The sequence below is a fragment of the Orcinus orca genome, chromosome 10, assembly GCF_937001465.1.
Source record: "Orcinus orca chromosome 10, mOrcOrc1.1, whole genome shotgun sequence".
NCBI lineage: Eukaryota > Metazoa > Chordata > Mammalia > Artiodactyla > Delphinidae > Orcinus > Orcinus orca.
In genome coordinates this window covers 48,093,161-48,119,119 of record NC_064568.1, presented here as the reverse complement: position 1 = coordinate 48,119,119, position 25,959 = coordinate 48,093,161, and the positions used below count along the sequence as shown (strand labels likewise).

Genomic DNA, 25,959 nt, shown 5'->3' with positions numbered 1-25,959 from the left:
CAAGGACTCTACAACTGTAATATGATGTGCAAATATCTCAGATTTATATTGGTGACAGAGTCACATGTCTAATACTTCTGTGCTTTGCTGCCTACATACATTTATTTATTTATTGAAATATAGTTAATTTACAATGTTGTGTTAGTTTTTGGTATACAGTAAAGTGATTCAGTTATACATATATATGTACATATTCTTTTTCATATTCTTTTCCACTATAGTTTATTACAAGATATTGAGTATAGTTCCCTGTGCTATACAGTAGGACCTTGTTGTTTATCTATTTTATATATGGTAGTGTGTATCTGATAATCCCAAACCCCTAATTTATCCCTTTTCCTCCCTTTCCCCTTTGGTACCTGTAAATTTGTTTTCTGTATCTGTGAGTCTGTTTCTGTTTTGTAAATAAGTTCATTTGTATCATTTTTTTAGATTCCACATATAAGTGATATATGATATTTGTCTTTCCCTTTCTGGCTTACTTCACTTAGTTTGATCATCTCTAGGTCCATCCGTGTTGCTGGCAAGTGGCATTTATTTTTTTATGGCTGAGTAATACTCCATTGTCTATATGTACCACATCTGCTTTATCCATTCATCTGTCCATGGGCATTTAGGTTGCTTCGGTGTCTTGGCTGCCTACATTTATAACAAAAGGAAATGCTAAATTTCAGTGAGAGGTTAATAAAAATAAAAATGTACATATTTTTCTCCATCCAAGTTCACACCCCCCCTGAATTCTCTTCTAGATTAAGAACCTCTGGTTTAAGATATAATTTTGGTTGAAAGTAGTAAAACAAACAAAAAAGTCTGTGGTTTATGTGGCACATAGTAATAAATCATCAGTTGTTCAGGGCCGAGGAGCTTATTAATTCTGTGGATGGGCCAAGTCCCAGTCCTTTTCTTTGCACACTTTACCTTTTGTAAAACATTGATGCCTTGTGTACAAGAGACAAAGGTGCTTCATGAGCAGCTCTAAAAAAGAAAAAAAAAGGTTTGCCTTGTGGAGGCCTGAGGCCGATGTGTCTTTAATTCATGGAGTGCTAGCTCTCGTCTTTTTGAGAATAAATAAAAGAAGGGCAAAATAAAACCCCAAGTTGAAAGTAATGGAGAGTAATGGTCAACATGATAGTCTGTGTGTAATCCCCACTCATTTCCACTGGTGACATGGATCTGCTTGTGTTTTGGTCGTCAGCCGTGAACTCTGGGTCATCCCTCACACTTTATCTAGCTTTTCTCACCTCTTTAAGGAGATTGTAACTAATAACAAATTCAGTGTGGAATTGATTATGGGGTCTCTTGCATCCCGTTCCCCAGAAGCAGAAGCCAAGATGGGGATTTCTGCCAGAGATGTGTTGTTGGAGTGCTCTCAAGAGTGAGGGAAGCAGGATAGGGCAGGGGGAAAGTGAGTAAGGATGTGGTCTCAGGAGAAGTCTAGCCTCAGCCTGATCCCAGGAGGGAGCTCTGGAGTATGAATCACCCTGGAGCTTGTCCCACTAGAGGCCAGCTGTGCCAGCCAGCCAGGGGAGTGGGCACATACTAGTTTTCTATGCTACATAAAAATTACACATTTAGTAGTTTAAAACAACGCCCATTTATTATTTCACACTTTCAGGAGTCTGGGCACGGAGTCTGGGCACGGCCCAGCTAGGTCCCCAGTCAGGCCCTCAGGTGTCAGCCGGGTCGCATCTGAGGTTGGGGTCTTCTTCCAGGCTCATACGGTTGCAGGCAGAATTCATGTCCTCGTAGGTGTGGAGCCCATGGCCACTTGCTTCTTCAAGGTCAGCAGGAAGAGCGTCTCTCCTGCCTCGAGTCTCTTAGCTCAGGGAAGAACTAAGCCCTCCTTTAAAGGAGGCCCACCCAGATCATCTCCCTTTTGATTAACTCATTTTCAACTGATTTGAGACCTTCTTTACATCTGCAGAATTCCTTCACCGTTGCCATAGAATGTAGCATAATCATGGGAGTGACCTGTGTCCTGTTTACCATCCTTCCCACACTGGAGGGGAGGGGCATGGGTCACTGGGGGTCATCTTAGAATTCTGCCTATCACAGGGCATCACCTGGCAGGCATCTCTGGAGGAGATGGCTCCCATCAGCCAAGGGCAGTTCTCCTGAGAAGGCTGTAGGTGTGAACCATTAGTAGCTAATGCCTGTAGCAGCTGCAGGAGGGGGTGTATCAGCTGGTAAGGGCATCTGGGCAGGGCACTAACAGCAGAGCTTGAGATAGGGATTTGCTTGCCCAGAATTTATTGCAGGGGTGCTCTCAGGAGAGGGAAATGAGGGGAGCAGGATGGTGCTGGGGAAGGACCTGAGCAATGATGTGGTGTCAGCTGGAGACCGGCCTCAGCCTGATCCCACGGGGAGTTCTGGAGCATGAAGTGCACCATAGAATTGTCCCACTTTGAGGCAAAGAGTACTTCCTTTTGTACCCCCATGCCAGTCAGTCATTGCCAGTGAGGAGGGGAGGGGGCATAAAACCTCTTGAGTGAGGTGGCTCTCATTTAACCAAGGACACTTCTCTGTGAGAAGCAGTAGTGAGCTGATGGCAACCAATATGCAGCTGGAGGGGGTGGGGGCACTAGCCCCACAAAGGTCCCATTCTCCTCCCTTTCCATCCTGTTGGTCCTTCAGATCCTCTCTGGGCTTCTTTTCCTAAAGCTGGCTCTAAAAATTCATGACAGGGCTTCCCTGGTGGCGCAGTGGTTGAGAGTCCGCCTGCCGATGCAGGGGACACGTGTTCGTGCCCCGGTCTGGGAGGATCCCACATGCCGTGGAGCGGCTGGGCCCGTGAGCCATGGCCGCTGAGACTGCGCATCCGGAGCCTGTGCTCCGCAACGGGAGAGGCCACAACAGTGAGAGGCCCGCGTACCGCAAAAAAAAAAAAAAAAAAAAAAAAAATTCATGACAGTCCCCACTACCCACAGAATGATGCACCTTCACCTGGTTTCTGAGGTCCTGCCACCTGGTTCCAGCCTGCTTTCCCTCCCAGTCTACAGCCCCTCTCTGCCCCTTCCCGTGTGATCTTACCTTACAGACTTTTGTCAAGTGGTGATGGTGATGATGGTGATAGTGGTAGTGATAGTGATGATGATGTTGGTGGTGATGATGCAGCAGATGCAGCTATCCTTCACTGAGTACCAGGAGCTCTCCATGGTGCTTGACATCTATGCTCTCTAAACTTCATGACAGCCATGAAAGGTTGACTCTGAGATTAAGTGAAGTGAGCAGTGTCACACACTTTGTAAGAGATGGAGCTGGGACTCCCTCAGACCCAGGACCGTCAGTGTCGAAGTCCTTGCTCTCCACCTTGTCTGTTGCTTCCGTTCCTGAGACACGCAGTTGTCTGTTAGACATCGTCTCCACCAACTGATCCCCGTTCCCCCATCGGCCTGCTGAACGTCTCCTTTTTCTTCCAAGGTCACCTCCTCTGGAAGGACTCTTAACGCTCCCGCTCCTGCCCCTCTCTGGGTCAGAGATGATTCCCTCTCATCAGGTTCCCACACTTCTTGTCCACGCACCTTCTTCTCTGCATCTTGGCTTTTTGCTCACACGGTCCTGCCTGCCTCTTCTCTGCTTCCCTGTTGCCTCACATGGTTCCTGGTACAGGCACGTGGCAACCAAGTGCTGGCTGCAGGCAACCTAGTTGATGTTCCCCTAGAGGGTCAACAGCAATGTCAGTGCACTCACCCTTCCACTCCTGCTTTACACACCTGTCATCCCCCGCCCTGACCTGAGTGTCCTGTCCTGTCCTCTGCACCCAGCCTTTCAGACACAAGCATGCGCAGTGTTGTCCAGAGACCTGGGGAGCTCCAGGCAGAGCTGAGATCTGGTTCCTGCAGCTGCAGTTACCACTGTGAGCCAGCCCCACATTCCCTCACTCCCCACACGGCTAACAATGTAGTGACAGCTTTCCAGGCAGGGGTTGAAGAGGGGAAACATTCTCATAATAAACCTATTATTTTATGCTAAGATGCATCTCCACTTCAGAAACATTGAATGGGAGGCTGAGGGAAGGCCTTAGATTCAGGGAAAGACAGCAATAGAAGACAGAAAATAATTAAGTGCCAAACTGTGTCATAAGGACCCTGGGAGGCTGTGGTTGGAGGGCTGGGTCCTCAAGAAAAGTCCCATAGAAGAGGTAGCCTTGAGCTGGGCTGTGAAGGGTGGATCATGTTCCATGGGGATAAGGGCACAGCAGACGTGGGGTCAGCAGAGCAGAGGTACAGGTAGGAGCAGCAGTCGGGCCTGAGCAGATGCACTTAGCACAGTTGTGCCCCCTTCCTTGAAAGCTTTATCAGGTCAAGGTGCAGAGAGAGGAGATTCCAGGGTTTTCAACTGCTTTCTAAGCCAAGTCAGTCCTCCTCCTCCCTCCCTACTTCTCCTTCACTGTTGGCTCCCGGGGTCCCAGAGCATTTCTGTCCTAAAGTGAGGATTGAGGCTGACATGCCAGCTGGATAAAGGACTCGTGGCTGAGACAATGTGGCGAAGGGTGGCGGAGCAGGAAAGCCTGCCTGGGCAGGCTTGGGCCATATTTCTTTTGTTGGTTACACTGGGAGCATTTTCTTCTGTGTTAGTTTCGTGTTCACCTACAGATATTTTTATCAGAGCCACGTTGGAGGTTTGAGGATGGGACACAGGAAGAGAGAATTAAGACAGGAAGGGAGGAGCATTAGATTGGAAGATGAAATTCTGTTTCCTCTGGAGGACACATAGGCTGGATAATCTCCATGCTGGGCCAGTTCCATCTGGTGTCATGTAGCTGTCAAATGATGCATGCCATTATCTGTGATGTAATTAACATGTCTCTTTGCAAAGAACATTTTACAAGGTTGTGGCATGCTCTTAGAAGATTGTTTCCAAATTTTCAAAAGTTCTAATCTCACATTTGTGTGTTTTTGGAATGGATGCCTGGAAAAAGAAAAAACAAAAGTCACAAAACATACACACATATAAATTGACTAAATAAGCAGTCACCACCTATGCACACAAACTCTAAAATATAAAAACAAACCATTTTTCAAGGATCCAGGGAGATGTTGTTTTATATTTGAAGAGGAAAAAGCATCAAAAGGGTTGTGTGATTTTCACAGATAAATAGAATTATTTATGCAGATATGTTAATTGAAGTGTAATTAATGCTTTCATGCCCTTCCTGGACACTGATGCTTGCTGGGGGATCATACATTTCAGACTAATAATGATATCCATTTCCATAATATGATATTACATATAAAGTAGTATGTAGTCATAATTAAAATCTCTAATCTCACTGAGAAACTTACTGAATTTTCTCCCTTGGTTTTAATTTAAATTTTCATTTGTTTGTTTGTTTATTTATTTTTTGCGGTACGCGGGCCTCTCACTGTCGTGGCCTCTCCCGTTGCGGAGCACGGGCTCCAGACGCGCAGGCTCAGCGGCCATGGCTCACAGGCCTAGCCACTCCGCGGCATGTGGGATCTTCCCAGACCGGGGCACGAACCTGTATCCTCTGCATTGGCAGGCGGACTCTCAACCACTGCGCCACCAGGGAAGCTCTGTTTATTTTTTTAATTTATAGGACTCTAAATGAAAGCACACTTGGCCTCAGCTTGTTCTCTAGTGAAATGGGAAATAGGTCCTTGCTACATGCACAGTTCATAAAAAGGATTCATTTTGAAATAGGGCAGTTTTCACAGATTTTCATGTCAAAGTTGCCACTTAAAAGATTATGGTAAAAATAATAATAGCCACTATTTATTGCCCACCTTTAACTACACTTGGCATTGTGCTGGGTGTTTCATATAATTGTAGAGACCATTTATTATATCATTTTGAATATGTCATATCTTTCACTGTGGCCTTTTCTGAATTTAATTTCTGAATTTTCTATCCTTTTTACTCTCCATGCTTCAATCTGCATATTTTCTATTGACTTGCCTTCTGGATCAATGGTCTTCTCTCTTGCTGTGTCCAGTCTCCAGCTAACTACATCTCTTTTCGTCATCTCAGCAGCTTGGCCATGGCCTTCTTCTTGGTTTCTGAGTCTCGTAACCCTATGTTGCTGTGGAATCCACCAATGCCCCAAGAATAAATGTGGTGTCAAAAATCAGACTTGCCTCAAGGTGCTTACCTTCTCTTTGGAATCTTGACCCTCTAGTCCTGGCCACCTTAGTAGCTCTGAGCTTTAAGTTTGTCTTCAGGGACTCATAAGACTTCCAGAAACTCAGCTCAGAAACTCAAGAACTCAAGCTTTTAGCCACCAGTTCACGTTCGTACAGGTTCTCAGCCTCTTATTCCAGGCTGCTTAGAGACCTGTACACAGCTCAAGGGAAGAGTTCCCTGATACTGTTAGACAGGTGTGTGTGTGTGTGTGTGTGTGTGTGTGTGTGTGTGTGTGTGTGTGTGTGTGTGTGTGTGTGTGTGTGTGTGTGTGTGTGTGTGTGTGTTTTCCAGCTTTTCTAGTTGTTCTCAGTGAAATGATAGATCTTCAGCAAGTCCCTCTATTATTACCAGAAATGCAGAATCCTCAGTTTGCTTTTAGAAGAATCTTCAAGCTTATGGGAATTATAAGCTCTCCTCTAACACTTTAACTGCCATTCTGATTGTTATGGTTATTGAGATAAAGGAAAAGGCTTTCCACTTTGAAGACTTCTCATTTCTAGGGCTGCCTGCGAGGTAATCGTAGGCAATAGAGCTGGGTGTAGAGAGCAGAGGAATCGTGAGAAAGGATACAGGAGGGAGGGGACAAAAAGATCACATGTTTGAAAATAGAAGAATACTGAGGCATCTTTAAAAAGCCCTTAGAGGGTTTTTTCCTAAACCGATTATCTGGCTTAATGCTAGCTGCTTATTTGCTGGCCTTCTGTGTTATTTGCAAATATAAAGTAAGGTCATCCTTCCCTGTTTTCATTTAGTTTACCTCTGTAGCTGCTAGTTAGCTAAGGAGGATAAAAACCCTTCATTTCTTGGAGAAAAGCAGCATGAGGTCAGTTTCTAATTCACGTGGCTGGTCGAGGGGTGCGCGGTGCTCGGGTTCTGCTTACATGGGGCTTGGAATCGAGTCCACCGGATAGTGAGGCATATCTTCCCTTGGCCAGGTGGGTGGGGGTCCGTGATTTGAGGCTTATACTCACCAGGGAAAATTCCCTGTTTCCACAAGTAAAGGAGACAGAAGACTTTTGGGCTTCTGACCCTCACAACGGCCTAGATGCCCTAGGATAACAGGGCAGAGTGACCCCTCCTCTGGTGGAACCCTTGAGTGGGTGGCCCCTGCCTGTCACGAGCCTCCCCTGCTGGGTGTTCCATCTGAGTTACTTCGATTTCACAGGCAAGCTAATGAATGAGAAGGAAAAGCCGGGACTCCCCGTGAAGGAATGGGGGTACTCAACCGCGTTTCCCTAAGGGTCTCTCTCCCTCTTGTCATCAGACCCTCCCTGGCCCTGCAGTCCTCCCTCGGGGCCGCAACAGAACAGCTCTGCGTGTGAGGTGCACTGAGGGAGGAGAATAGTGTGGTTTGAAGGAGGGCAAAGCTCGTCCCTGGAGGACGGGTGGATGAGCTCAAAGTGTAGACAGAGGGTCTGTGGTAGGTCTGGATGAGCCAGTGCTGGGGAGGCTTACCCTGGGCGCTGGGGCAGGGGAGCAGTTTTGTGGAAGAGAAAAGGTAGCATGAGGTTTTAGGCCCAGATCAGTGTATTCTGGGAGATTGCTTGTGGAGTTGGCATTTGGAGACAGGAAGAGGATTTCTGTGTTGTAACAAACCTTAGTATGTTCACAGCTAAACAACTTGCACACTTGTTCCCTCTCCTGGTTCCCCGTGGTGATGAGGGGCTGCCAGGTCCACTCACTCACCTGAGCTGAACACTGGGGTACCTTCCATGATTCTTTTTCTCTCATCCCCCACCTCCAGTCACCAAGCCGCAGCATCTCTTCTTCCTGAGTCAGCCTCACCTCCCTCCCGTTCCCCATCCCCCTCCTGTGTCCTGGCCCAGGCTCTCTCCATCTTTCCTGTGAACCCCTATGTTAGACTGTTCACCCCCAGACCTCCGCCCATCAATCCACTTCCATGCTACAGCTAGAGGGATCTTTCTACAACACAGCCTTCCTACCTCCAATCTCACCCCCATCCATCCGAGAAACCTGAGGGATTTTTCTGTAACACAGTCTCTTGCATTACGTTACCCCGCTGCCTTACCTAAAATCTAGCTCTCCCTAGATTTTAGGTTGAAATCAACACACCCTTTACGTCCCCGTGAAATCTCGTCTCTGCTTCAGCCTCCTCTCCCCTCCCACCTGCCAACTAACCTGACTGTCCCACCTTTGGGGAGCACATGTAATCCACTGGACACCCATGCCCTCTCCCCCCTGCTGTGTGTACCGGCCATGCCTGCCCCCTGGCTAATGTCCTTCTGTCATCTGACTGAGCCCAGGGACTTCCCTTCCTCTGGGAAGCCCGCCAACCTGCAGTCTGAATCAGGTGCTCTTTTTTGTGTTCCCAGAGCCGCCTCTCTTCTAGTACATGTTGCACTAGGTTGTCACTGCCTGCCTGTTTCCTCCAAGGTCTTTCATCTCCATCTCCCTGGGGCCCAGCACATTGCCTGGCATAAAGTAAGCACCCAATAAATTTCAAATTGCACATATGTCAAGTTCCCTATAAAACCTCAGCCGCCAGTCTGAAGGTTCTTCTCTGTGCAGCCTCTTTTATTTTTCAGAAAAGGAGGGTACAGTAGATTTTTAGCAGGAAAAGGTGGATTATTGGCTTTTGGTCTATCATAAGTAAGTGTGTTCAGCTTGGGAAGCTTCTGTTTGTAGTGGTGAATATTTTTAAGCAGTAAAATGTCAGCAACTAGAGCCTCTGCCCAAACCCCTAAGCCTCCTTCTCCATCCTGAGGGGTCCCTTCATTTCACTGCAGTGCTGGGCTGAGAGAGGCCACACTTCCAACAATACAAAGGAAACCACGAAATGTTGCTGCTACTTTTCCTTTGCAGCTCAGATAAAAGAAAGCAAACACAGTGTGGGGAGAAGGGACTGTCCTTTTTGGGGTGCTGACTTGTTTCTTTTTCTTCTTTTTAAACTGAATTTTTTAAAAAAATTATTTATTTATTTGTGGCTGTGTTGGGTCTTCGTTGCTGCACGTGGGCTTTCTCTAGTTGCGGCAAGTGGGCTTCTCATTGTGGTGGCTTCTCTTGTTGCAGAGCATGGGCTCTCGGTGCGCAGGCTTCAGTAATTGTGGCATGTGGGCTCAGTAATTGTGGCATGTGGGCTCAGTAGTTGTGGCTTGTGGGCTCTAGAGCACCGGCTCAGTAGTTGGGGCACACAGGCTTAGTTGCTCCACAGCATGTGAGATCTTCCCGGACCAGGGCTTGAACCCGTGTCCCCTGCATTGGCAGGTGGATTCTTCTTTTTTTTTTTTTAATTTTTCAAAGTTTTCAGAAGGCACATTTTAATTTTAAATATACAAAACCATATTGCTCTGTGTTTATAAAATAAAATTAGTTATTGATAGAAAAGCTTTTAAATTGTATTAGTCAAACTCAAGTAAAAGGATTTAAAAAATAAAACATTAACTAAAAAGAGTTTTACCAGAATATTGAACTCTCCTTGATAGTCACAGAAATCAACACAATGTCCATTAGTGCAGAATAAAAGACATACACAATTCAGTGTAAAAAAAAAAAGCAATTTGCATTAATGGAACATTAAAATTGTGATTTAAACCCACAAAATTCAGGAAATTCAGAATTAGAACTCCAAAGGTAACCTTAACTGTGACCTCTTGTGCATGTATGCTGTTTAGAAATTTGAGATTTTTTGCCTTCCTGATCACATACCACTATGAAGAACAATTTTGAAGGGAAAAAAAAAGTACTTTTCCTTAGAACCACTGTATATGTTTAAAATTTTATACCCACTTAGAAAATCAAATGATCAATCTTATACTACCATATGAGCTAATATGGAATAAGAAGGAATTTTTAAAATATACTCTAGAAAGCTGTATAAGCTACAACGTAATGCACAGCCACTTGAAACACGATTTGAACTTTCTTTTTGATACAGCCATAAGTGCCTACCATATAAAAACATATTCACACTGCAGGAAGACAGAGGGGAACACTATTAAAATTGAATAGCATGTAACGAAGAAGGGTCAGGGAAATAATTGAGCAAATAATTGAGCAATAATTGAGCAAAAGTAACATCCTTCGTATTTTTAAATCTACACTTTCCTGGGAAGATACTTTATCTCTTCAACTATGGGTTCTTCAATTTTAAAATGAGAGGATTGAGTTAAGTAACATCATAGTTTCTTCTAACTTCAAAACTGTATGATTCAGTGACTTCATATAAATTAATATTCTAGAGGAGACTCATAAATTTGACATCGTATTAAACTTTAAGTAATTTGTATCAGAGCTTAGTGAGATATGCCAAGAAAGAAAATGATATTGATAAACCACTGGGCCTCTCTTAGATATGATCAGCCTATCTCATTGATCCTGCCCTATCTTTTGGATCTTTTAGTCAAAAAAATGTTAACTCATCCATCCATCCAGATGTTAGTTCAGTCTTTGTGCCCGGGGTTATCAGAAGATATCTTCTAGTAAATTAAAAAACATCATCGGGGCTTCCCTGGTGGCGCAGTGGTTAAGAATCCGCCTGCCAATGCAGGGGACACAGGTTTGAGCCCTGGTCCGGGAAGATCCCACATGCCACGGACCAACTAAGCCCGTGAGCCACAACTACTGAGGCTGCGCTCTAGAGCCCGCGAGCCACAGCTGCTGAGCCCACGTGCCTAGAATCCATGCTCTGCAACAAGAGAAGCCACCGCAATGAGAAGTCTGCGCACTGCAGTGAAGAGTAGCCCCCGCTCGCCACAACTAGAGAAAGGCCGCGCACAGCAACAAAGACCCAACGCAGCCAAAAGTAAATAAATTAATTAATTAACTAAAAAAAAAACCATCAGGCCTCCTGAGATATGTTTCTCAATATTATGAATGTGAGATCAAGAAGGACTACAGAGAAAAGGTAGTAGCGTAAGAAGGCCATAATAATGTCACCACAGTATATAGCTCTTCAAGCAAAGTCACCGTGGCCCATTTTTTTAAATAAGGAGATATATTTATTGAAAAGACAACTGAAAAGAAAGCGTATATACTTACAGTTATATAAACTGTGGCATAACAGATACTATCACAGCCCCTTTGCTCTCCCAGCAGCCAGCACTTGCATCTCTGTCAGATGGCTGCCCCCAGGCTGCCAAAACCTGGTTTATCTATATGCACAGAGAATATGCATATCCCAGAAGTATCTTGGAATTTACAGATCCCATGGTGGCTGATAACCAATGTCTATAAGTACCACTGCTCCCTTGTTTCCTGTGTTGCAACCTCCACTGTCTTCACAGCTTCCCTGAAAGGCTGAGGCAATGTTATCTACCCTTCAAAGGATTTACTTGAAATCACATCTAGTCCTAATATGCTGCTGGGTTGACTTTGGGATTCCTGGAATTAAAAAAGGCCCAGGGCTTCCCTGGTGGCGCAGTGGTTGAGAGTCCGCCTGCCGGTGCAGGGGACACGGGTTCGTGCCCCGGTCCGGGAAGATCCCACATGCCGCGGAGCGGCTGGGCCCATGAGCCATGGCCGCTGAGCCTGCGCGTCCGGAGCCTGTGCTCCGCAACGGGAGAGGCCAAAACAGTGAGAGGCCCGCGTACCGCAAAAAAAAAAAAAAAAAAAAAAAAAGGCCCAGTTTTTCATAATGTGTTTATTCCAGAATTGCCTTGGAAGAATATTGAGGATGGCAATCAAAAGGCTAAAAGAAATGGAGATGTGAGAAAAGTCCTATTATATACTGGGCAACCAGCTGAAGTGTGAGTGGCATCCTGCTGACCCTATTCTGCCATGAGCCCTGTAGTCCTGCACCTTCTGGCCACCAGGGCAGGCGGATTCTTAACCACTGCGCCACCAGGGAAGCCCTGCTGGCTTGTTTCTAATTGCTGTGTCCTCCCCTGCCTCCACCCATGGCTCAGTGTGGGGTAGGCCCCTTCTGCCCAGAGCTATTGGACACGTCATAAGAAGGTGTTTCTCAAACATCATAGTTAAAACTGGTTCATGCAGTCAGTGTCAGAGCACAGCGTCTGTACCGCTAGGTGTCACAATTCATTACTCACCCCAAATAGCTGTGCCCTGACTAAGACACAGAATGACTACACATTTAGAAACAGCCCTCCCTTCAAGTCCCTATTTCTTTAGTTATTTGTCATTTACTCACATTCTTCCTTGTATGAGGAACATTTCCTTCCCCTTGCCATGTATCCTCCTAAGTAGATAGGTAATATTTCAGGGTGATGTCAGAACCTAAAGCAATTGGGATGATTTTTAAACAGTATTTCATGGGCTTCAAGGAAAGCAGTTTTGCTTCTGGTTCTAAGAATGAGTCCGGTTCCACCACTTACTGGTTTGGGGACGGAGCACAGTTTATTTGCGTTCATCTGTACAATGGGAGCAACAATCTACCAGCTTGGGTGTGGTGCAGATTAAGTAAAAGGATGTCTGGGAGGAGGTTGGCCCAGTCTCTGGAATACATGTGGTAGCCAGGAAATGTTCCGTGGCTTCTGCCTCCCCACCCCCATCTTCAGTTCCTCCCACAAGAGTAACAGCGTGTAATAACTGACTTATTTCGGCATGAAGGATTTAAATGCAAAATCTTAAGGCAGTCACCCTTAAAGAAACACTGAAGCATTTATCTGTGAAAACATTAAGATTGCACTCCTTCACTGTTCTCTGTGCCCATGCAGTATTTACATTCTGTTTAGGAGAGTCGGTCAGTAGGCGGAGGGGATCTGGATCCCAGGTGTGTGCTTTGCTCACAGAAAGGACAGGAGCATTAAAGATCTGCTCCTAAAATGTGAAGTTCTAGAGAATTTTGTGGAAGTAGCTTATCCAGAGGCTCCCCTGTCACTCCCCCAAAAGGTTCTGTGTTTTATTTACATAAATGATTGAATCTATTCCCAGCTGAATGCTTTCCTGAGTATGTCACTCAGGCTCCCACCCCAGAGTCATCTGTCCCCCGCAGCCCACATTCAGCAGCTCCGTCTGCCTCCCCGCCCCGGCCTGGGCACCATCTCCTTTCCTGGGCTGCTGCAGGAGATTTTCTGTGTCTCTGAGCATGTTCCACTCCACGTACATGCCCCAAGGATCTCCAGGGAAACACAGGGTCCTGCGCCCTGGTAGACCTGGGGCCATCCTACTCTTTGTGGGAGGCAGTTGCAGTAAAAACAAACAATAAACAAAAGAGGCTAAACACCCCTTTACCTGTGTAACCTGGTATCCCCCCAGCTTGTTTGATCACAGACCCTTTCATTAACCTCCCCCTGGTGAACTGGTACATGCTGAGTGAGGAAGGCAAAGTGCAGCTTGCTGTAAGCCACCAGTTCCCCACATGTGCTTAGACTGGACGGATAAACCGGAACTGACAGGCGTGTCTGTCTCTGGAGGGGGCGCTGGGTATCCAGGGTGTGGGGTAAGAGCCAGCTCCTCACCGTGTGCCTCTTGGGAACTTTAAAACTTTCTACTGTTTTGAACACAGCACTAGTCTGCTCCCAACTCCACCAGACTTTATGTGGAGCGTAGTGTGAAGTCCTTGGATCTGCTCACAGCCTTGGGGTTGGTTGGCCTCTGCCTGCCCACCTAGCGCCTCCCACTCCTGCCTCCTTGCCAGCTCCCTGTGAGGTAGTGGCCTCCTCTGTTGAGCATCCCGTCATCTCTTCCTGACAGATGCAGGCAGTGGGGCTGCAGGCAGTGGCTCGTTGGTGCTACTTCTGAGATTTACCCTGCTCTCCTTGGAAGCCCACCTTCCATAGAGCATGCTGGCCTGGGATGCAGGGATACTGATGCTTTATTCCTTCCTCAAACTCTAACTTTTGAGCCCCAGGGGGTGGCCAGAGTACCCAGGAGGCAGTGAGACCTGGGCCAGAAAGGTCAAGAACTCCAGGATTGAGCAGATGTGACTCAGAATCCTTTCAGCCTTGTGGCCTGGGGAACTTGTGCCTTCATCTTCCTTTTATTATACGATGGTGGGGAATAAGCCCAGCTGCAGGGTTTGAACGTGTGGCTTGTCTCTGTAGAACAGCAGTCCCCAACCTTTTTGGCACCAGGGACTGGTTTCATGGAAAACAGTTTTTCCACGGACGGGGGTGATGCGCAGGGATGGTTCAGGCGGTAATGGTGAGCAGTGGGGAGCAGCAGATGAAGCTCCGCCCACTGCTCACCTCTTGCTGTGTGGCCAGGTCCTAACAGGCCATGGACTGATACCAGTCCACGGCCCAGGGGTTGGGGACCCCTGCTCTAGAAAACCTAGTGCAGTGCCTGGCATCTTGTAGGTGTTCATTGTGACTATGGACCTATCACTCCCTTGGCTCTTAAAGTCCTGGGCTCCAAAGGAAAGAACACAGGCCAGAAGCCGGAGTTCATCCCTGGCTCCATTGATGCCCAGCTCTGGGAAGATGCCAGGCCCCAGTGTCTTCAGGTCTCCTGCCCTAACACACAGTCCATATTTACCTCAAGGCAGAAGAGCTTTGATGATCAAAACACCACGGATGGGAAGGATAGCAGTGCACTATGAGTACAGATGCTTGCCTGCCTGCCAACTAGGTTATAAGAATATTTGGAAGATGACTAAGGTAATGTCTTCCACATGCTAAAGAGACGATGATTTCGTACCATGGGAGGTAGAGCGGGGAAAGCCCCCGCTCATTAGCGGAGTGACCTTGGACAGGACAGTCATCACTCTCGGCCTCATTACCTCATCTAAAATATGAAAGCAATAAAATCCAGCCACACAAGGGTGGCTGTGAGGCTCACACGGGGCAGTCCATGTGGAAGGTCTTTGTAAACTGTTGAAATGCTCTGCACATGTCAGCAGCGCCCGCCGCTCACGTGCCTGTGTGTTTATTGTTTCAGCGGAGAGTGCAGGACGTCATCAGCCCCATCGTGTTTGAGGCCGCCTACAGCCTGGGTGAGCATGTGATGGGAGAGGAGGAGAGGGAGCTGCCGGCCCTGACCCCCGTGCTCCGCTGGAAAAAGGGACAAAAGATTGCCCAGAAGAATCAGGTGAGAACCTGAAAGCTCACGGCTGGGACCCCAGGTGGCAGGTGCCTATGCAGAAGTAATGACCCTGGTGGCCTGGGAGCCCATGGCCAGCCACACCCCCTCCTGGGCCTCCCTTTCCCGATCTGCAAAATGATGAAATGTATGATTTAGGGGTTTGTGTCTAACAACCACGTGATTTAAACTCATCGAGGCTATTCTCAAGCAATTAGAAAATGATGATCTCTTTGAGGTCATGAGCTGGCTGCTTGGCCCCGGCACTTGCCTCCTGTTCCTACACTGTTTCCAGAGCTCAGATCAGCACCTAGTGAGTGCTCTACACACAGTACATGTTTTATTGATGGGAGTATGAGTGGGGTGAAGAGGCAAGAACTTCCTCTTGCTAGAATTGGTGGTTGAGCTGAGAATGCCCCGCTCAGGATCTTTGGAAGGCAGAGCACTGTGAGCACAGGCTCTCACCACCCTCCCCGACTCGGCAGATTCCGGACTGTGCTGCTGTGTGGAGGAGCTGCAGGGTGACGTGGGGTGCAGGCCGTACGAGGCCATACAGGGTAGGAGTGAGCCATGAGCTAACGCTGTGCAGCATCACTGGCCTGTCTGCCCCGAGTCATCTGAGAGATATACAGTGCTGATGACGATGCAGGAAATATGTAAGAAATCTGGGATCCCAAGTCTGGTTCTAAATCTTTAACACCCAAGATCATCACAGATCCAGGACCTGGGGAAGGTCAGACAAAACTGTTTTTTGGCTAAACCAGACTCCTGGGTGGGGTGGGGCAAAGCTGTGGAACCACCCACCAGCCCCAGGCTCCACAGTTCTGACTGCCCTGAGCTTATGGGAAAACTAGCAGATCAGTGACCCACGCCTTGCAGATGAGAGTTGTAAATAGAACCACAGAGAAGTGTTTGGAGTTCGAGATGTAAGATTTTTACCAAGATGTCCTCATTTTCTCCCAAAGTCTATCCCATGTGGTCTTGGGTCAGGTTCCCCAGAAACAGAGCCTAAGACGGGGATTTAGGAGCAACTTGGTCTAATGAAGCTATGCTCTTAAGAGAACCCTGTAAGGAATGGGGAAAGAGTGAGCAAGTATGTGGTCTCAGCTAAAGTCTAGCTTTGGCCTGAGGTAGGGAGCTTTGGAGCATAAATTACAGCAAAGAGCCATCCTCTCCTTGAGGGAAGGGTCTGGCCTTTTGTACCCCTTACTCGTCAGCCATTGGCTGGCTGTGGGGGATGGAAGGGGAGTGTAGCCCTCCTTGAAGGAGACTCCCTGCTGTGGACAGTTCTCTGGAGGAGGCTGCAGATGTGAGCCGTTAGCCGCCTGTAGCACATCAGCTGGGGGAGGGGCAGCAGTTGTAAAGGGATGTGGGCAGAAGTATACACACAACCTACTGGCAACACTGCCTTTTTGGATGCTTCTTTTGAAGTCAAACATGAACTTTCAAAACACAAGTGACCTGTAGGGTGGCCAGAATGTCCAGCCGGTCACTGATACTTGGAGAAGGCTCTGGGGGAGTGAGGGGAGAGACCAGGAAGATGCTGGGTGTCTAAGTGGTGGGGCAGGGTAGAGGGGAGGCATGAGGAAGATGAAGACAGGAAGATAAGATGAAGAGGCGGGACAGGAAGCTGATGACTCCTACCTTGACTGAGGAGTAGAAGTGTGTATCATCTCCTGACAGTGAAGTTGGGCCAAGAGGTCAGGCTGGGGACCCAGTAAACCAGAATATTATGATAATTCCTAGATCATGAGTTCCCCGTCCTATTAATACTTTGCTCTCTAAGGTGGAATCTTGCTGGCCCAATAAAGTTCGGTTATGGGAGTGGTCCAAACTTGGGGTGCTGGGAATCATTTCAGGGTACCCTGTGCTTGTTTTACCTCTGAAATGACCCTGTGAGGTAGCGGCCTTCTCTGTTGAGCATCTTGCTAGCCCTGGGCATCCCTTCTACAATGAACCCAACTCTCATTTCTACCAATCCATCAGTGGCACAAAGTGGGCCTTCTTTAGTGAAGAGCATCTTAGAACCTTTACTAGCATTTTTAGATTGAGGCAACCTGATCAAAGGCAGAGATGTAGGGACAGATTAGTACGAAAATGCTCTTCTTGGTCACTTATGTTCAAGATGGCCAAGCAAGCATAAATATTTATGTCTGTGCTTCCTGAGACCCTATTATAGTGATTATAAATGAGTAAATCAGAACAGGGAGATGAATGCTGTTGGGGAAGGGGCATCAGCCAATGAGAGAGTCCAGGGATTTTTGGAATGAGTAAAGAAGGAAGAGTGTTGGTGGGTGAACATTGCACTCTACACGGAGGGGCTGGGTGCCTGTCCACCCATGGGTCCAGAGAGGCTGTAGCCACGGCCAGGCCAGCAGTTTCAGAGGGGTTCAGGAGTGAGAAATGGGGCTGGAAACAGGGAAGGGGGATGTTAAGTGAAGGTTCGTTTGTGGAAGAGTTGACTTTCTGCCCCTGTCCCCACACCTACATACTCCAGCCATGCAGAATAGCAAGAAGCCAGGCCTTTTATTTTCTAAAGAATTGAATAAACTGGTTGAGATAGTGTAGGTGGGCTGTTTCCCCAGGGGGAAGCCTTATTTCTTCTGGCATTTGGAGCCTCCAATGTAAGAGCTAGCTTCCCCTCCCACCATCCACCCAAACACCCAGATTTTCCAATCAGCTCTTTTACTTTATTCTTAAAAATGAATGGACAACCAAGGAAATCTGAAATTGAGGGGAAATGTGGTACATGGAGAAAAAAACCAAAATACACCTACAGAATAACTGACTTAGAAGGAAATAAATTCTTTAAGGAATAGAAGAGATTATAACAACTTAAATACCAATTTATACTCTATGTAATAAACACAAGGAGATTCAAGAATATATTCTATCCATTAGAAAGTGATTGGAATTCTATTTCTTCTTAAAAGAAAGAAAGAACAAGGAAAAGTTTCTTGAAAATTAACAATATGGATGCAGAGCCAAAAATGTAGTAGAAGATAATGATAAGAAATCTCCCAGTAAGCAGAGCTAAAAGACAAATAGAAAAGAGCTAAAGCATCAATCTGCAAGGTCCTATATCCAAGTAATAGGAATATCAGAAAAAGCAAACAGAGAAAATGAAAAACATTATGAGAGATAATGTAATAAAATTTCCCAGAGTTACAGAGAGACACTTTTTTAAATTTAAAGGACCCACAGACTTGCAAGCAGGATAAACCAAAAATATCCTAGATACATCATTTTGAAATGGTAATACTCCTAACACATAAGGAAAATTCTAAATGCTTCCAGGACAAGGAGTACAGGATGGTGGTAGTGAGGAATATTTGTCCACTGACGACATAATTAGAGTCACACTAAGTTGTCCATAAGACTAATTATTAGCAAGATTGGAAGAAAGCATATGTGAAATAAGGGCTTCAAAGCTCTGAGAGAAAGTGATTTTGAAACTAGGATTTTAGACTTAGCCTAACAGTCAAGTATGAGGTCAAAATAAAGTTATTTTTCAGACAAGCAAGGACGCAGAAAGTTTACATCCCTAGTAGCCTTTCCAAGGAAATCACCTGAGATGCACTCCAAGAAAACAAGGGTGACAATTAGAAGGAGCAATATGGGGGATGTAAGAACTAACTCCTAGAAGTCTAATGACAAGAAATTCCAGGATTACAACTGTGCAGCAAGTCTAAAACACAGTTGATCAGTTTAGAACAGGGGATCAATGAACTTCGAGAAGAATGAAGCCAGCCATAGCAGAATGACAAGAGAGTAGCAAATATTCAGGATACAGTGTAGATGGAATATATTTTTTCTATGGTTAAGAAAAAATAAAGGCAGTCAAAAATTCCCAGGAAAATAAAAACATGGCCAATATGTCATGGTTCAAATATAAGACAAATTAAAATGTGGTGGGATTTTAAGCAAATAGAAGAATATATGGAAGAGAAGGACCTTAATACTAGAAGCATTCTCCCTTAAGCAAAAGTTGAGTATTCTAGTAGTTTAACTTTGCACCTGTAGAGGAAGATATGTAATCATGACACTTGTCTTGGCTCTTCTGTGAACAGTAATCAAGAGGCCATATTGACAACATGATTTATTGGTTGTTAGTATTTACAGTCAAGCCAAATCAGTTATGGTTACAGTACATAGTGTAAATGTCTTTAATTTTACTGTATAGAGTTTAAAATAGAACAAAACAAGTTGTTTTAATGTCTTAATCTTTTAAATTGGTGAGCCAAGAGATACTGTAAAACTTGATGAAACAAGAAAAAGTTGTGATTACTTAAAATTGCAGAGGTTACCAGTAGAGCAGTGCTTCTTAAAGTGTGGTCGCTGAACCAGCAGCATCAAACTCCCTTGGGATGTTGTCAGAAATGAAAATTCTTGGACCCCACCCCGGACCCTTTAATCAGAAACTCATGGGTGGGTCCCAGCAATCTGAGTTCTAACAAGCTGATCAGGTAATTCTGATGCAGCTAACATTTTGAGAACCAGTGCAGCAGAGGAGCTGAGAGTAACGATTTGCCTGTCAAAATTAGGAAGGTGGATGGTGGGAGGGGGCCTTCATATAGGTGAGTTCAATTCTTGTCTATCATGGAAGGAATTCAGTGAGATAATGTCTAAATCTGATAAATGAAGAAGTAGTAGTATCAGTATATTTTCTAGAGATATGGAAATAATCATCAAAAGAAACATAAATGGACATGGGTAAGAGTGGTTCCTCTTGAGAGGAGGACTCAGTATATGGAGGTGTGTGGCAGGAGGTTATTATTTTAACCATGTGATTTCTTTGGTTGAAATTAAAATGAAAGAAATATATTGTCCTTAGATTGAGAAGATTGTCCGGGAGCCTGAGAAAAATTCTGGGAGAATGATCCTTGCTTTACTCCTTTTCCTGATTATGGCAAAAATAATAATAATAATAATAATTTAATGATCTTTCTCCATGTGTCTTCCAGATGTTGGCTTAATTTAAGGGAAAGATTCTGAGAGCTAGGCCCACTCTAGGAAGCAGAGCTGATTTTTAACTTGTATGTATGTGACAGGTCCACAAAGAGCATCTAACCTCTTTCCTAGGAAGGAATAAACTCATTGAAACTCTTCATTTTGCCAGGTAACTTTAGGATTTAAGTGCCTTAGTCTCTTCAACTAAAAGGCACTAAAAGCCCATGTTGGTACATAGTTGCGCAAATTCTGGCGATCTTTTAGAGTCAGGGTCTGCCCTCATTGATGGTCTAGTTCAGGTGGAATAGCTGCACAGTGTATATAACATGGAGTCAGTGACTAGAGCATGTTTTTTTAAATTTATTTTTATTTCTTATTTTTTTATACATCTTTATTGGAGTATAATTTCTTCACAATGCTGTGTTAGTTTCTGTTGTACAACAAAGTAAATCAGCCATATGCATACGTATATCCCCATATCCCCTCCCTCTTGAGCCTCCCTCCCACTTTCCCTATCCCACCCCTCTAGGTCGTCACAAAGCACCAAGCTGATCTCCCTGTGCTATGCGGCTGCTTCCCACTAGCTATCTCTTTTACATATGGTAGTGTATATATGTCCATGCTACTCTCACTTTGCCCCAACTTTCCCCTCCCACCCCATGTCCTCAAGTCCATTCTCTGTGTCTACGTCTTTATTTCTGCCATGCCACTAGATTCATCAGTACCTTTTTTTTTTTTTTTTAAGATTCCATACATATGTTTCACTCTGTATGACAGACTCTGGGTCCACCCACCTCACTACAAATAACTCAATTTCATTTCTTTTTATGGCTGAGTAATATTCCATTGTATATATGTGCCACGTCTTCTTTATCCATTCATCTGTCCATGGACATTTAGGTTGCTTCCATGTCCTGGCTATTGTAAATAGTGCTGCAATAAACATTGTGGTATATGCTCTCTTTGAATTATGGTTTTCTCAGGGTATATGCCCAGTAGTGAGATTGCTGGGTCATATGGTGGTTCTATTTTTAGTTTTGTAAGGAACCTCCATACTGTTCTCCATGGTTGTTGTATCAACTTACATTCCCACCAATAGTGCAGGAGGGTTCCCTTTTCACCACACCCTTTCCAGCATTTATTGTTTCTAGATTTTTTGATAGTGGCCATTCTTACTGGTGTGAAATGATACCTCATTGAAGCTTTGATTTGTATTTCTCTAATAACTAGTGATGTTGAGCATCTTTTCATGTGCTTCTTGGCCATCTGTATGTCTTCTTTGGTGAAAGGTCTGTTTAGGTCTTCTGCCTGTTTTTTAATTGGGTTGTTTGTTTTTTTGATATTGAGCTCCATGAGCTGTTTATGTATTTTGGAGATTAATCCTTTGTCAGTTGTTTCGTTTGCAAATATTTTCTCCCATTCTGAGGGTTGTCTTTTCGTCTTGTTTGTGGTTTCCTTTGCTGTGCAAAAGCTTTTAAGTTTAATTAGGTCCCATTTGTTTATTTTTGTTTTTATTTTCATTACTCTAAGAGGTGGGTCAAAAAAGATCTTGCTGAGATTTATGTCAGAGAGTGTTCAGCCTATGTTTTCCTCTAAGAGTTTTATAGTATCTGGCCTTACATTTAGGTCTTAATCGATTTGGGGTTTATTTTTATGTATGGAGTTAGGTAGTGTTCTAATTTCATTCTTTTACATGTAGCTGTCCAGTTTTCCCAGCACCACTTATTGAAGAGGCTGTCTTTTCTCCATTGTATGTTCTTGCCTCCTTTGTTGTAAATTAGATGATCATATGTGCATGGGTTTATCTCTGGGCTTTCTATCCTGTTCCATTCATCTATATTTCTGTTATTGTGCCAGTATCATAGTGGCTTGATTACTGTAGCTTTGTAGTATAGTCTGAAGTCAGGGAGCCTGATTCTTCCAGCTCCGTTTTTCTTTCATAAGATTGCTTTGGCTATTCAGGCGCTTATGTGTTTCCATACGAATTGTAAAAATTTTTTGTTCTAATTCTGTGAAGAATGCCATTGGTAGTTTGATAGGGATTGCATTGAATCTGTAGATTGCTTTGGGTAGTATAATCATTTCCACAATATTTCTTCTTCCGATCCAAGAACATGGTATATTTCTCCATCTGTTTATGTCATCTTTGATTTCTTTCATCAGTGTTTTGTAGTTTTCTGAATACAAGTCTTTCGCCTCCTTAGGTAGATTTATTCCTAGGTATTCTTTTTGTTGTGATGGTAAATGGGATAATTTCCTTAATTTTTCTTTCTGATTTTTCATTGTTAGTATATAGGAATGCCAGAGATTTCTGTGTATTAATTTTGTATCCTGCAACCTTATCAAATTCATTGATTAGTTCTAGTAGTTTTCTCGTGGCATCTTTAGGATTTTCTGTGTATAGCATCATGTCATCTGCAGTGACAGTTTTACTTCTTCTTTTCCAATTTGTATTCCTTTTATTTCTTTTTCTTCTCTGATTGCCATGACTAGGACTTCCAGAACTATGTTGAATAAGAGTGGTGAGAGTGGACATCCTTGTCTTGTTCCTGATCTTAGAGGAAATGCTTTCACTTTTTCACCATTGAGAATGATGTTTGCTGTGGGTTTGTCATGTATAAACTTTATTATGTTGAGGTAGGTTCCCTCTATGCCTATTTTCTGGAGAGTATTTATCATAAATGGGTGTTGAATTTTGTCAAAAGCTTTTTCTGCATCTATTGAGATGATCTTATGGTTTTTATTCCTTAATTTGTTAATAGTGTGTATCACGTTGATTGATTTGCATATATTGAGGAATCCTTGCGTCCCTGGGATAAATCCCACTTGATCATGGTGTATGATCCTTTTAACATGTTGTTGGACTCTGTTTGCTAGTATTTTGTTGCGGATTTTTGCATCTATGTTCATCAGTGAATATTGGTCTGTAATTTTCTTTTTTGTGATATCTTTTTCTGGTTTTTGTATCGGGGTGATGGTGGCTTTGTAGAATGAATTTGGGAGTGTTCCTCCCTCTGCAAATTTTTGGAAGAGTTTGAGAAGGATCGTTGTTAGGTCTTCTCTACATGTTTTATAGAATTCACCTGTGAAGCCATCTGGTCCTGGGCTTTTGTTTGTTGGAAGATTTTTAATTACAGTTTCACTTTCATTACTTGTGATAGGTCTGTTTATATTTTCTAATTCTTCCTGGTTGAGTCTTGGAAAATTGTACCTTTCCAAGAATTTGTCCATTTCTTCATGGTTGTCCATTTTATTGGCATATAGTTGTTTGTAGTAGTCTCTTGTAATCCTTTGTATTTCTGCGGGGTCAGTTGTGATTTCTCCTTTTTCATTTCTAATTTTATTGATTTGCGTCCTCTCACTTCTTTTCTTGATGAGTCTGGCTAAGGGTTAGAGCATGTTAAGTACAGGCTTACTGATGGATCCAAGGCTTTTGGCAGAGAGTGGGAGTGAGTGAGGCAGGCAGGAGGCCAAGTCTTCCCTCTGCTGGGTGAAGAGCAACCTTGGGAGAAAATGGGTTTCAGGGTGGGTGCCAGGCTGTATGTGTGAATAGTGGGGTTGCCACCGTTGCTGAGGACCTGTTGGGATTCTGGGCACTTGGAGAATATTGGAGCTCTAATGCTACAGCCTCTGTAGAACATACAGACTGATGAATGCACGTTTCACCTTAAAAATTTAAGGAAAGCAGAGACCTGCCTCTCTTGCCTCAAGATATATTTGGTACAGATATAACAACAACAAAGTGTTTTATCCATTAGCCAGAAGAGTAATTTAAAAGGACTATAAATCTAAGAGCAATTCAGCTAATTGAATGTCTGCTACACGTAAGATGTGGATAAAAAGATAAATGAAACATTGCTGCCTTAGTAGACTTAGAGACTGTACAGGAATAACTTATACAGAGCAGAAAGTGAGATTCAGACTAGTGTGTGTGAATTTCACTCTGGAGACCTCTTCCAGCTGAGGATAAGGAGATGCTCTCTGGAGAAGGGAGAATTGGCTGGAGCCTCATGGAAGAAGTAGGATTTGTATACTTGGGGCTGGAGGGCTTTGACCAACAGAGAAGGAGGGAGTGATGGATGCTAATGGTCTTCCATGTGGCTGAACATCTAGTGAGGAGAAGGAGAGGGGCCATTAGGGCTAGAGGTACAGTCAGACAGTCTAAGGCCACTTGTTCACTGACCAGGGAGTTGGACTTGATTGAACTGGTAGGGGACAGGAGACCATCACATCTTCTTGAGGTGGTCTGCCTGGACTGGGGGGCCAGTTAGCAGCCCCAGGAAGGTCTTGCAGGTCAGTTCATGAAGGTTCTGTCTGATACACTCAGAGAGTTGACTCATCATCAGTTCCTAGTGGGTCTCAGCTGCTGAAAGAGTATGGAATGAAATGAAACAGTCCTGGAAAGCTCTGGCTGGCCTGTGTGCTGGGAAAGCAGGAAGGGCTGTCATTGGGGCCCTAATGTTTCTCCTACAGGTGAGCATACCAATGGCTATGACAGAGGCCCTGACTTCAAACCCTATACACAGAGTAGAGCTTTGGAAATAACTGCTTTCAGGCTTCCTCAGGAGGCCCCCAAAGAGACCTGGCTGGGGCTGGACTTCCCAGCCACCCACTGTGGTAGACAGAATGGCCCCCAAAGATGTCCACACCCTCATTCCTGGAACCTGTGAATATAATGCATCACATGGCAAAGGGAAGGACTTTGCAGTTGTAACTAAGGTTATGGGCTTTACACTAGGGAGAGTTTCCTGGATTATCCAGATGGGCCCAATCTTTCTCCAGCTGGAGGCAGAAGGAAGGAGGAAGAATAGGAGGTCAGAGAGATGCAGGAGAGGAAGGAGTCAGAGAGATCTGAAGCTTGAGAAGGACTTGACCTGCCATTGCTGGCTTTGAAGACGGTGATGCAACTTGACAAGGAATGCAGACAACCTTGAGGAGCTGAGAGAGCCTCCCTGGTGAGTGTCAGCATGGAAATGGGGACCTCAGTCCTACAACCACAGGGCAGTAAATTCCGCAAACAACCTGAGTATGCCTGGAAGCGCATTTTCCCCCAGAGCCTCCAGATAAGGGCCCAGACCAGGTAACACCTTGATTTTTGCTGTTGACGCCCAATGCTTAGCACTGCCTGGCTCATAGAGGATGCTCAGTAAACCTATCTCAGTGGAAAGGGCCCTTCTGAAAGAGCACAAGGCTAGGTCCTCCTGCAGACATTGGACGTCGTATCAGAATTTCTTCACTGCAGATTCAGCAAAGCTGTATAATTGAAATAAATGTGCTCCATGAACTCTCTAAGAATTCCTACCAGGCAGGAGAGCAAGGTGTGTGATTTAGGATGACTTACCTACTCCACAGTACCTTTGTGCACGTGTGAGTCTATTTTTTCGAAGATCAAGATGGAGGAGACACAGCTGGTGAGAGGAAAGTCACTGGCTATGTTGAGAATACTCACTTTGTCATCTTTCAAGGGAAAGGTGAACTGTTTTACTCTAATATTAACGTTTTACTATGTTGAAGCCATAAACTCTGAACCTCCATTGTGCTGGAAACCATCACCATCTGGACCTCCCACCCCGGCCCCTCAATGCCTGGGTGTGTGGGATGCCAGCCCCGTGCCCACAAAGACTCAGTGTTTGTTCAGCCTGGACATTAGGTAATGCTTTCCTGGCTGAGGTGCACAGCCAGCTTAAAATTCTATTATTTACAGCTCTAAGGTTTATTTTCATTATCATATGTAAAGTCTCTGCAGAAGGATGGAAATCTGAGGGGTTGGCAGGGAGGAGAGAGCAGAGTAACTCCAGATGTCAGAGCCGGACAGGTCTCAGAGACCATCCAACCTGCGGGTTCCAGAGCACACACCTGGATTCAAGGGAGCAGGTTGGTGCAGTGGAGGAGAAGGGGTGTTAGAGGAGGAGGTGTCCACCCCCCTCC

General features: G+C 44.9%; 1 protein-coding gene across 2 annotated transcripts in view; it reads left to right on the top strand.

The window, feature by feature from the left end:
• ITGA9 (integrin subunit alpha 9) overlaps positions 1-25,959 on the top strand; it is a 348,141-nt gene that overhangs the window by 159,199 nt on the left and 162,983 nt on the right. For both annotated transcript variants that reach the window (XR_004475769.2, XM_004277914.4), the window contains exon 16: positions 14,941-15,090. Coding sequence is in view for 1 of the 2 variants with exons in the window: in XM_004277914.4 (XP_004277962.1) it covers positions 14,941-15,090 (150 nt within the window). In the remaining variant the exon portion in view is untranslated. The remainder of the gene's footprint in view (positions 1-14,940; positions 15,091-25,959) is intronic.